The sequence below is a fragment of the Cariama cristata genome, unplaced genomic scaffold (genome assembly GCF_000690535.1).
Source record: "Cariama cristata isolate BGI_N322 unplaced genomic scaffold, ASM69053v1 scaffold22365, whole genome shotgun sequence".
Lineage (NCBI taxonomy): Eukaryota > Metazoa > Chordata > Aves > Cariamiformes > Cariamidae > Cariama > Cariama cristata.
The window spans coordinates 1-12,944 of record NW_009619513.1 but is presented as its reverse complement, the minus strand read 5'-3'; the positions used below and the strand labels follow the sequence as shown (position 1 = coordinate 12,944).

The window sequence follows — 12,944 nt, the reverse complement described above, 5'->3', positions numbered from 1 at the left end:
CTACATCAGCCCCGCTGCCTTCTCCTGCACGTTGTACTCCTTGCTCCTCTTCACCTTCCAGCTGATGAGGGCGAGGAGGATGGTGCCCACCACCTTGTAGCCCACCTGCAGCCCCAGGTATCTGTTGGGAGAAGAGCAGGGAGATGCTGTGTCTGGAGGTGGCAGCTCCAGCTGGCACCAGGCTGAGCTGGGGACCATCCCTGTGGTCATCCCCACCGTGGGGAGGGGAACATGGGGAGGGACACTTGGCAGGGGTACCTGTTGCGGAGGAAGTCATTGTTGTAGTAGGCGCAGAACCGGCGCTGGGTGCACTGCTTCTGCCAGTAGATGCAGGAGGAGTCGATGAGGGCACCTGAGGGCACCGAACATGGCTGGAGCTGGCAGCCAGGCTTTGGAGAAGAGAGGATGGAGTCAGGCTGCCTGCCCTGCCCTGCCTGCGTGCTTTGCCCGCTGTCCCCAAGGAGGTTCAACACCTCCTGGGGCTCAAGCAAGCCTCCGAGCACCCTGCTGCCTTCCCCCAGCCTCATTCGGAGACGGACACTCACCCAGCAGCCTCATCAGTAAGAACTGGACTCCGATGGCAAACGACTTCTCGTCCTGGTTCACCACCCTGCAGGGGAGAAGTCACGGGCGGTCAGAGCCGCCGGTGCTGGCTCTGCATTCGGCCAAGCAGCTTGGCTTGGTTGCACGGTTAAGAGGCCCCCATTGATCCCAGCATGGAGAACCCATCACATCATCCTCCCAGTGCCTTGCGACACTTCCCCCCCCTTGCCCATTGCTCACCGTAAAACCATCATGTAGAGGGGGTTGTGGGACAGGCAGGCTACCAGGGCAGCAAAGGAGATGAGGAATACGGCAGGAAGGAGCATGTGGGAGCAGCTGAGCGGACAGGAGCATGTCTTGGCAGAGGACGGCCCGTTCCCAGTAAGGATCAGGGAACAGTTCTTGTAGCTCTGTTGGAAATGTTTGGGGAAAAAACCAAATGTAAAACTCCCAAAGCCAAGAACAGAGTTTTTTGCATCGCACCAGACCACATCACTTTGCAGAAGACTGATGAGCATGTCAGCTCCAATTTTTAAGGCACAGCCATGGCATCCTGCAATGGGATACCACTGCCCCCAGTTCTGCAAGCAGACTCCCAGGGTGTTATTGTCCACCACCGTACCTTCTCAGGACTTCAGCTCCTTTGGCAGACCTCCCTGCCTCTCGTGTCAAAAAGGCCCTACCCCGTTCTTGCATTTGTCAGGTTCCTACAACATCGCTGCAGCCTCCACCATCACCCACCAGCAAGGTGCACTCTGCTTTGCAAACCATTTGGTTTTTGTTTTTTTTTCCTACTCACCACTTGGTTGGGAGTGGAAGAATTAGCGGTGCTGTTTGTGCAGCCAGCGAAGCAGGGGGAGATGTACTCCACGTTGTTTTCTCCGCACACTGGGTGAAAGATGTGCTCAGAGCAGTGGCACCCACTCGGTGTCTTAACCTGCTGCTGGGAACTCAATGTACTGCCAAAAAGGAGGGGAAAAAAAATTTTTAAAAAATTAAGAAATAGGACAGAAGGAAGAAAAAAAAAATAGATCCTCTTGCTAGTTGACCAGTTTCCCCATCCCTATTTGTGCTGGGACACTGCCAGCAGCAGGCTGGCCTTCTGCCAGACCTTGATCCTCTGCAGGTACCGCTGCAAGCGTACAGTGACCTTAGCAGTAATTACGTTACGTCGGCAAACAAGTGCTCACACACTTACTTACTTTTTTTTTTTTTTTTTTCCCCCCCTCCTCAACTGAAAACTAATCCGCCAAATGCCTGGAGAGCTATAGCTGGGCTCCATCCAGAACTGCACAAACAGATGTGTGAACAGCCCTGGCTGGAAACACCCTTCAGACAGAAATCGCAAGCGGGCTCGTTTCCAGACGAAGCTGTCGACAGCGTGAAAGTCAAGAGGACAAACCAAAGTGTCTGTCCTGTCTTGCCTTGCTACCCCAGGGAGTTCATCTTGCTGGAACGGCACAGTCCGTCTCCTACGGGAAGCTGGCATCAGGGAGCTGCCCTTGGACATGGTGGGATGGGACAGAGCTCATCTTCTACTCATCCACGTAGCCCACAGCTACCAGGTGAAGGGCATTTATGCACTGCTGCCATGGCACGGCAGGGGACAGATTTCCAAAATTATATAAGGCAACAACCTCCTTTTCCATGCAATTCCCTCTGGCAGCACGTAGTTACATCAGCAAAGCCCATCAAGACTGGTGCGTCCCAGAGGAGCCAAAACAAGCAATCGACCTGACACCGGTGGCAAGAGGTGAACGCGGTGAGGCCAAAGCGCCTCCCAAAATTTAGCCCTTGCAGCACCTGAGGGATCTCCTCCCATCTGAAGCCTTGAAAGATCGAGATGCCGGTGCCTCGGTGGCCTTCCGTACGCTCCTGAAATCACGGTGCATGCCGTGCGGAGCTCAGAGCAAAATATAAACACGTCGCCCACGCATGAATTTGCAGAGAGCCGTTCCTTTCCTTCACCATGGTTATTTAAGTGGTTTGTAAGTGGAAGAAGCGTATGGCCTGCCCTGGTCCTCACCCCTCCTTCGTACCCGTGAAACAAGAGGCTTATTGCTGGCGAAGGGAAACATCTGTACGAAAGCCCCTTGCTGGCAGTGCGTTGGGAAATGAGGACGATGCACTTGACAGCAAGCCCGGGGTGGAGTCTAAATGTCATTTTTAGCTCCAAAAGACATGGTAAGAGCCAAAAGTTTCCACCCAGGTGAGGAGAAAGGTGATGTCCAGCTGGAACAAAGGGAGCGTGCGAGGTACCCGTGTGTGGGGTTGATGTGGACACAGGCACTAATACTGCTCATTTCCCCCTAGAAATCCGGAGTGAAAAATACGCCCTGCTTGTTTGGTACAGAAAATCAGGAATAAATGCCCTCCCAAGCTCTCTGTGCCGTATCGTGCTTAGATCTCCTCCAGGCAGTGGGATTAAGGAGCAAGAAGTAGCGTGGTGGTGTCTACTGCCTCTTCCCCTCCACCTGCACGTATCCCACCCCGTCGATAATCAGGTCGAGAGATGGAAGAACAAGGGGCTGGAAACAACCCAAGTGCCTGCGTTACCTGGGGGGGTAGATCCCATCGACGCGCCCTGTGGAGCAGCCCATGAAAAAAATGGGCAGGCAGATGAGGATGGAGAAAACGAGGACCACCACAGCAAACCGGGGGATGGCCCGGAGGGAGAAGGCAAAGCGTTTCATGATGATTCCTCCCAAAAGCATCCCGAGCGCTGCTGCTGGCAGGTTCACAGCTCCTGCAGAGGAATGGAAGCAGAGGAACAGAGTCATCGTCCCTGGAGGTGTTCAAAAAACATTTAGATGTGGTACTTCAAGACATTGTTTAATAGACATGGTGGCATCAGGTATACGGTTGGATTTGATGATCTTTGAGGTCTCTTCCAACCATAATGATTCTATGATTAGCTGGGGGTCCTGCCTGCCGAGCACCTCTCTGCGGGCAGGAGGCGGAGGTGGTGGCTTTGTGGACCTCGCGGTGGTTTGGGAGAAGCCACAGACCCCCACCGTTTCCCAAGGCCGACCAAAACTCAAGGCAGCTGGCACTTATGAGAAACCTCAGCCCGAGGAATCTGGCTTAGAGATGCAAGATCAAGCTTGGTGCATCATCGCTTGCTCTTTCCAACTTCTTTAAGCACCTGAGGGGTGATCCAGACCATGCGATCACCCATGTGGTGGGGCTGCACGTTTTTCAATGAAAGCGGTTTCTGGCCCACAAGAGCAAAAGAACAAACGGAGACAGTCTTTGAGAGGCTGCAAGACAGCCTGGCCTTCTGCAGGCATCTCAGGTCAGGAAAGTCATCATCAACCATCTCGAGGTGATCCTAAGGTCTCATCTGAACATGAGTTTCCAATGACTTCCTCCCGCAGGATTTTAAAAGCCTGGGGAATACGAGCAGGTCTTCCCTGCTGATGGATATTTTTTTACCCTACGGCTGCCGCTGTGCAGCTGTGCTCACCTATGAGAAAGTTGGCGTACGAGGAGGAGGCACCGTACTGCTTCTCCAAGAACTTGTTGAGGAAAGTGGCCAGACCCGCAATGACCGAGGAGAAGCTGCACTGAGCCAGCACCAGGAGGATGAAGAGGGGGTTGAGGAGCAGCCTGAGGAAGATCTTTGGGAATCCTACAGGGAAACAGCAGGAAAAATGTATTTTAGCCATGTGATCCTCATGTCAGCAATTTGTACTGTGGAAAAAAAAAAGCGCAACCCACCCTTAGACTGTTCCCAGTGACTTAATACAGGGGATGTCTAAGGCCATGGGACAATGGAAGGGGGGGACCCCCTAATTTGGCCCACCAGCTGGCAGGACCGTGGCCAAAATACCCTGAGAAGCGAGGTTGAGGGCCAGCTCTGCCCACTACCCTCCCTCCCACGCCTTCCCAAACTCAGAAGCCTCCGGAGCGCTTAGCAGCCACGGCGCACGTGTTTTTCTGGAGCTGGGCTCCAGTGCAAAGAGACCAAGCCACAGGGGTTTTGGCAGAGCTGGTCTGCCTCCAGCAGCTGAGGAACACGGTGTATTTTCCTGGTGGGACATCATGTCCCCCTGCCCTTGCAGCACAGGCAGACTGACCGCGGGCTCCTGAGGAGCAACTCTGTTTATTTGGTCTCTAATTAGCTTTTCCCTTCTAGCGGAGAGCGCCGCGGAGACGTGGCATTGTTCATCAAAGCCCAGTGGGATAGAGAAGAGGGAGCTGACAGCTCCAGGATACGACTGTGGTGGATGGAGAGGGAAGGAGGGAGGGTCTTTAGTTGGAAAGAAGTCATCATGGAGCTAAAAAAAGTCATTAAACTAGTCTCTCTCATCAGTGACATCCCTGCTCCAGCTCGTTTTAGCTACACATAAACAAACTGTAGTAAGCTCAGTGCAGTGACCTTCTCAAAGCAGCGGCTGGGCGGGTGGCGGCGGCCCCCGCGCCTCCACCTGTGGGTTAAACCACCCAGCGAGCGTTTTCCAGCATGCTCATGTCATTTTAAGATCCTCAGACCAGTTTTCAGAAACAATTCAGGCCCCGCAGACCTCAGCACCACCATCTTACAGCAAGAGGGAGGCTGTGCCCACCCTCCCGTGGTCCTTAGGGAAGGGCGTGCTACAGCCCTCGAGATGCACGAGCTGGCCCTGGCATCTCCACGCAACGTGGTGGACAGGCTCAAAGGCTCTGAACAAGCACCCTCAGCTTGAAAACCCCGGCGTGGGGATCTCCACCCACCCAGCATGGCCTGACAACCCCCAGTCACCCCCGTCTTTAAGCACCAGCCCTTTACTTTTTATAAACTCCAGGAGGGAAGTTTCTTCAGCCGCCCGCTTCTCCATCTTCCTGAGCATGCCAGCCTCCACGGTCAGGTCCTGGGGAGGGAGAGGAGAGCAGCCTGCGGTGAGCGGGGAGCATCCATGCGTGGCTGGCACCGTCCCGGCACACAACGATGCTCAGGAATAGCAGGATCCGTCCCAGATGCCTCTGACCCCCCCCAGCCAAGCCTGATGGTTTTCCTGCCTGTTACAGCAAAAAGGGGTGAATTAGCTCAAAAATCACTGCAGTCCTCGAGCAGAGCTGCAAGACAAAAGTTTGTCCTGCTAGGAGAGGTTCTAAGAACTTGGAGAGCTTTCCTCTCCTGAGCCCTGACAAGATACCTCTCTTTTTTTTTTTAATTCTGCAAAAAGTCTGGAAACGAAAGTTGGAGGAAGGTCAGTTCAAGTCTGGTGAGTCCTCTAGCTATAATCATGAAATATTTCGGGTTTCATTTTGACCTTTAAAGAACGGATGATTAAATAATTTCAAAACGAAATGAAACTAAACCAGTGGGGCTCGGCTTTGAAAACAACGAAATGACACATTTTAATATTTTTGCATCTTTTAAAATTTGCTTTAATGGGAAACTCGTCTCTTTTCCACAGTTTTTTCCCAAAGGAAAAGCCCATTTATCAAACCCTCCTGCCCTATCCCAGTGCTGCTCCCGTGTACCACACCAGAGGATGCTCTTGCTCTGAGCAGGGGCTGTCGCTGCTGCTGGCCTCAGGGGAGCATCACCTTGCAGAGGGTGTTGCAGTGGGGCGTTAAGATACAGCCACCACCAGCAGAACCGGGTCAGACTCCCCAGGCGGGTCGAGTCCCCACAAACAGACTCCTAGCCAAGGAGGACTACATGCAGGAACCCCAAGAAGCCACCCAGCCATCGCCCCACCCCAGGGAAGGCGCAGGTCTGCCCAAAACCTTCCCAGCGGATGCTGTTGATGCAGTTAGAGGGAAGGGCATGAGGTCTGGGTTTGGTCTGCTGAGCTGCGGTGGGTCTGGCTTTCCAGCTAACGGCGAGGAAGTGAAGGGTCTGGTCCTTCACGTCTTAGAGGCACGGGGCTTGTTTGGAAGACTTCACTGGTGAGAAGTTCTAACCACATCTGAGAAGGGTTGCTGGGCTCCTTTCCTCCCTCCCACCCCTCTCCTCCCTCTCCGAGTGCAGCCCTGGCACCAAAATGTTCTGGCCCTCCAGAGATGAGGTCTCACCTCTCCTTTCAGCATGTACCGAGGGAAAAAGAAATAGGGAATGGAGGTGAGCACCAAGCAGCCTGAGGAGATCAGCAGTCCCAGCCACCAGGCTCCAATCCACCGCTGGTCCTTCGGTGTCAGGGTCACTGTAGCTGCAAGACACAAGGACCCATCGTAAGAGCTCTGCTCCTGCACGTCTAAGGGCGAAAGGGGCAAACGTCCATGCAAATATGGACCGGTGGAGCACGAAGGGTCCATGTGGGCACAGTCCAAGGGTCTCTCTGCTGGCATGGAAAAGCAACTGGATGGAGGTGGAAGCTCCCATCCATGTTAGTAGCAAGACTAGCTCTGGTCGTGTCTGACCTCCTATACCCCAGCCAGGATCCTGCACTGCCACTCCCCATCCAAACTGCGCCGAGCCTCCCAGATGGCTGTAGGATGGATGTAGTCAGCATGGAAGTATGCTGATGGCACAGGTTCAACTCCCTCGGCGAGCCAGCCAGCAAGGCAGTGACTGCAGGGGCCCGACTCCATCTTCCTCTGCCTGGGGCGTACGGTGGGTTTGGACCACACTGCCTGCCAGGGATGCTGAGCCGAGACAGGGACCGGGAAAGGGCACAGCCGCTTTCCTGGAAAAAATTGCTCTCCCATTGTTCCAGGCTTGGTCAGTCTCTGCTTGCAGAGACCAAGGGAAGGACCCGTGCCGGCAGAAGAGCGCCGTTAATGAGCCTGGTTTCCGAGTGGATGAAACTGTGGGCGCCTTCTCCGGAAAAAGGAGGAGAAGGTGAGAGCCGCTCCGTCTCCAGCGCAGACATCCTTCAGCTGGGCCAAGCGATGCTCACGGGAGGTTGACAGATTGCTTGGCTTGGCATGGGGACCGCATCTCCCCATCGCCGGGATGCTGCAGCTGGGAAAGGAACCAGGAGCAGGCTCTGGGTGGGAGCCCCGTGCCAGGGTGCGGCAGGAGAGGAGCCCACGCCCCACCGAAACAATTGCCCTGCTTCTCCAAACAGGACCACTCCACTCCGGAGCTCGGACGTCATCATGGAGCGACCGGGCAGAGGCTGCAAAATCCGTCGGCCGCCATGGGGAGCGAGCCAAGGCTTTTTGCTGTTTCCTGCCCCAGGTTCATTTATTATTCTTATCAGGCACCGGACAAAAATGTCAGGCGAGCTCTGATCTCTCTAAGGAAACACAGGAAAAAAACCACATTAATGATGGAGCTGGGGAGAATTCTTGAGTGGTTAAGTTACCAGAAATAATAAGCACACACTGCAGATAAAATAAGCCCTGCGGTGGCCTTGGCTTGGTCCCTCTCTCTGAGATGCTAGTGAAGGGTTGTGGGGAGGAGGATGAGCAGACTCGAGCCTTCCTGTGTACTCATAGGGCAATGGTTGCCCCGTGGTGGTCTTCTCCATCCCTGGATGCTTCTGATGTCCCTGCTGCTCTCCACCACCGTGCTGGGGTAGTGTGATAGTTCCTCAGCGTGGTGGCAGTGGGCAGACCCCAGCGATGACCACCAGGGCTTCAGTGCAGCACCATGAGCAGGACATTGAAATGTCCCTATTGCAAGGCTCTGCTTCAGTGGTGGCTTCAGGACCACCTGTAGCCTTCCTCATGGGGAAATGGGGTGGAGAAATGTGCTGGGGGTGCAATCCCAGGTCAGGTCTTTCCAGGGGAGTGGATTTTGTCGGTCATGGTGGCCACCAGTCATCTCAGAGTGACCTTCTGACTCAGAGAAGGCTTTTCGGAGGAGCATCGCTACTTGAGAAATACTCACCAATGTCAACTCTTCCAATATCCACGAACAGCCGGAGCACCACAGATCCCAGCAAGTATCCGAAAGCAGGGCCGAACACGGCGATGGCAAAGAGGATGGCTAAAAAAGGGGAGCAGAGAGAGCCAGTGTGAGCAGGGAAGAGTAGCTTCAATGCAGATATGGCTTTTGTCTTCCCACCTGAGGCAGGAATGGTGTTACAAGATGCAGAGGGGAGAAACCATCTTTTATCAAGCAGCAGATGACGAGAAGTTCCCCATTACTCAGGTATTGAACATGGTGCTTGTCTAATGGGATTAGGATGAGGGCAGGCAGGCAGCTGCCTGCAGAAAAAGTCCCTCTGCTCTGCTGCAAGGAAGGCTTTGCCGATGAACTAAAAGTTATCAGCTACACCGTGAATGTCCACGATTCACTGTGACAAAGGGGGGAACCCTGGAGAGCAGCAGGATGGTGGCATCCTGGGCTCCTGCAGGTGATGGAGACCTTAACCTCCTACAGGAGGCCAAGGAAACAAAGCCATTTCAGTCCTTAGATCCAAGCAAAAAAACATTTGGTGCAAACTTCAGGGGAGGTGAAAGATGCTGAGAGCACAAAAGCTAACAGATCACCCGCAGTTCAGCTGAACCAGCCCATTCGAAAAATAGATAATTTGGACCTAACCCATAAGGTCAAAATGTTTCCTTTTGACTTCTTTGGAATGAAAGGCTTCAGGTTTCCTCCCTGAAAGAAACTCTTCGCACAATCTTCTTAAGATATTCAAAAGGAGACAGTTTGCTTGAACTGCATTGACCATTTCTGTGCATTTTGCTGGTCTGGAGCCTTTGGGCATGCTGGGTATGAAAGCGCCTGATCCCACTGCTATGTCTCAGCTGTCCGCCTATTTTAAAAGCTCTTTTTTTTTTTCCTTCCAATTAGCCAAGGCAGTGCTTTTTTTTCTACAACATAAACCTAAGTGTTGACGGGCAGGGTCTTTAGAGGAGGAGTATTTAACTTCATGTATAGACAGCAGTGTTCCCTTTCGTAAGAAGATGCTGAGACCTAAGCCAAAACAAGACTCACAGGGCAACGGTATTTATGTTGCATTGAGGCAATCCAGACTCACAATAGCCATACCCCTCCGACACGGATATTCCCGCAGCCCTAAAGCGACCACCTATATTATCAAGACCAAGCCAGTCCCATTTTCCTTCATCTTCAGGACCTGCAAGTTTGGAAATCCAAAGGGCACACAGAGGTCCTGGGAACAGTGACCCCCCCACCGCAGGGGGAAGACACGGATGCTCTGTCCCTCCTTTTGCCAGCCCAGACTACTGTGTTTGAGCTGAGAGGAGCGGGTACTACCCGCACGGGAGACTTTCCGCAGCCCTTTCCAGCAGGAGCCTGGAGCAACCCACGCCTGGCTGGGTCTGGAGACCCTGCCAAGCACACCCGTGCTTGTCCAAAGCCCGTCCTTGGGAGTCCAATTCCTAAGGCTTTCCTTCTCCTTTAGTGCTTACCTTATTTTGGAACATGATCAACCATGATCAACCGACGCTGAATAAGAGCAGGAGATGGCCTCTGAGAAGGTTTCCTTACTTCTCTTTCCCCCCATGGGTGGTGTAAGTTCTCACGGATGCAAGGGAGAGGTCCCAGCTCATCGATCTCATCTCCCTGCCCTGATTCTTTGGCTTCCTAACACCCACACCAGAAATATAACCCTACAGAGAACAGCTGACTATCAAGGGGAGAGATAGCCCAGCCTTTTAATGGGGGAGGATCTCATCTGAGCCCCACTGGCTGCTCAACCCATGTCCATAGGTTCCTCTCCAGATAAGCACCTCTCAGGTCTGGAGGAAACAAAACGATATATAGCAGTGGTCCCACTTACCAACGTAGAGCGGGGAATTGTTTGCTTCTGCAAAGTCGTCTACGTAGGATATCCCAAAGGGCTGGATGGGAACTGTCCCGATTCCAGCCAGCAGCTGGGCGATGACCATCATTGCCCATATGCTGCTGGCCTCCTTCTGGGGATCTTGGGTGGTGTTCGGGCACACAAACTTATTCTCTGCATAGCAGAGTTCAGCCTGGACCTGGCTTCTGTTACCTGAAAGGGAGAAGAGTGAGCGTTACAATGCTGGGCGTGTCCCCTGCATCCTCCCGCACTAAATCCCTAAATACCAGGAATCTCCCAAATTTGCTGAGCAGGCACACACTGTTGGGTTTGGGATGGATTTCTACACTTGTGAGCAAACAGACACAAAACAAAACCAAGTATTTGTCAGGTGATTAGGGGTTTTCATTGGCATAGTGTGGCAGCGCATTTTGGTGGCATCAGGTATACGGTTGGACTTGATGATCTTTGAGGTCTCTTCCAACCATAATGATTCTATGATTCGTAATATTAAGTCACCACAAAAATCCTTATGTAAGTCCATTTGAAGACACATTTTCTAAAGGGTCCACCTTGCAAGACAGAAGGAGACTCCTTTTCTAATAAATATTTTACCGCAGCAAAAGCGAGAGCCACAGAAGCCTCTTATGCCAGGTTGCATGCCGTGGAGTGAGACCACGCTCAGTTTAATGAGGGCAAACCTAACCCATGGCTGGCTTTTGGTTATCCATGGTCTTTGCTCCCTTGTGGTACGTGGGCAGGAAGAGGGAGTGATGCTCTCTGGGGTGACTTGTCTGCCCTGAGCACGACACCCTGAATCTCCGTTGCCCTCATTGCTCAGGAGAAGCCCACCTCCTCCTTTCCAAAGCAAGGACCTTCTCCATACCATCCGGACATGGGGAGGTCTTCACCCTGCTCAAGACTGCCATGCCAACTCCAACCAGGACTGGAGTATCTTCATGGGCCATAAATACCAGACCAAGACACATGTGGCTCCGGGCAGGGAGCAGGATGATACCTGCTCCTTTGACCTGTTTTTTTCACAGTAAGAGCAGCCCCTCTCCCAAATCCTGACCAGTTCATAGCCTGATGTATGAATCTACGCTGTCAAAAAACTTGGCATCTGATGCCTGATCCACTCTGCAAACCGGCCAGTTTGAAAAACATGGAGACATTTGAGGGTGCGTAGCAGGGGGGCAGCTGCAAGCCAGCCGAGAGCTGGCCTTCATATTTCTGCGTAGTGCTGGCACACTCTCAGCCCCACGCCGGGCCATCGTTTTTAATAACATTTCATGGGATCTGGGCTAGCAGATCAGCCGTGGCAGTTCCAGATTTCCCAGAGCTGATGGGGGAGAGCAAAGCCAGAGCATCTCTAACCCTTTGGTGGGAGCAGAGGTTGTCAGGCATCTGTGAGCAGCTCTGTCCTCACTGCGCTTTGCTCCCTGTCCAGGGTTTACATCCTGTTGAGCTGTGGCAAAGTCAGGGTCTAACTAAAGGGAGCGACTTGCCTAAGGCCAGTCAGCAACTCTCTGGCACAGCCACGGCTCCCCAAGCCGAGGATCGGGATAGGACGCAATGCATGGGGCTCAAAGCCTTTCCAGGAGAAAGCATCTTCTAACTAGAGGTGGTTGGCACTGCTGGGCTGGCACTGCTGCGGCCACTGCCATCCCCCTTGGTGGCACAGGCACCAGGGGAGCAACTCGGCACAGAGCCGAGCTGACTTAAGAGTTCCCAGAGGTGGCAATGCCCAAGGAGGCTAAGGCTCATCGGCATGTTGGAGCGAGTCCAGAGGAGGCCACGAGGATGATCCGAGGGCTGGAGCACCTCTGCTGTGAGGACAGGCTGAGAGAGTTGGGGTGGTTCAGCCTGGAGAAGAGGAGGCTTTGAGGTGACCTCATTGCAGCCTTCCAATACCTGAAGGGGGCTGATAAGAAAGATGGGGAGGGATGTTTTAGCAAGGACAAGGAGTAATGGTTTTAAACTAAAAGAAGGTAGATTTAGACTAGATATAGGAAAGAAATTTTTCACTGGCACAGGTTGCCCAGAGAGGTGGTAGATGCTCCATCCCTGGACACATTCCAGGCCAGGCTGGATGGGGCTCTGAGCAACCTCATCAAGTTGAAGATGTCCCTGCTGGTTGCAGCGGGGTTGGACTAGATGGCCTTTAAGGGTCCCTTCCAGCCCAAAGCATTCTGTGATGTTATAATTCTATGATCCCGGGGATTTAGGGGCTGAAGTCACTTTGGGAAGACCAAAGCCAGCCTTGTGGCACGTGATGCAGGCTCTTCTGTGTATTACATCCTGCACGGAAACTGGAGCTGTCGTTGTACACGCTAGCTTGTTCCCAAAGCTTGCCCAGTTAAACCAGTAGCCTCCCTCAGTATGGATCATAAGGCTTACTGGCTAAAGTGGAACACACTTGGGGGACAGGAGATCTTAACTCTGCTCTACCACCCACATACTGCTCAGCAGCCGGGAGACAACCTCACTTCTTATGCTGCAATACTTCTCTAACTCCAGTAAAGATAATGTTCCTTTCCTTTCCAAAACGCTTTGGGCTGTGGGCAAACCTCCCTCAGCCTGGGCTCTCAGCAGGGCGGCAGCGGGAGCGTTTGCTCCTCTCCCTTGCACCGCCACAGCTCTCAGCTGCCCGCGGTGAGACCACCGACAGCAACGTCTTTTGTCAGGCACAAAAACCAGGAGAAAGGAGAAGAAGGTCAAAGCCTAGCTGGTGCAACAAGGCATCAGGACTGCCTGGAGAGGAGA

At 53.2% G+C, this 12,944-nt stretch overlaps 1 protein-coding gene across 1 annotated transcript; it reads right to left on the bottom strand.

The window, feature by feature from the left end:
* SLCO2A1 (solute carrier organic anion transporter family, member 2A1) lies at positions 1-10,391 on the bottom strand (the record flags this gene model as incomplete). Its single annotated transcript, XM_009701286.1, is given in 12 exon segments — positions 1-121; positions 259-362; positions 364-389; positions 546-610; positions 784-953; positions 1,343-1,502; positions 3,100-3,289; positions 4,010-4,174; positions 5,315-5,396; positions 6,550-6,683; positions 8,312-8,410; positions 10,176-10,391. Coding segments are annotated over 12 exon segments (1,532 nt in total), but the record flags the coding sequence as incomplete, so codon positions are not given.
* Between the last annotated feature and the right edge of the window lie 2,553 nt (positions 10,392-12,944).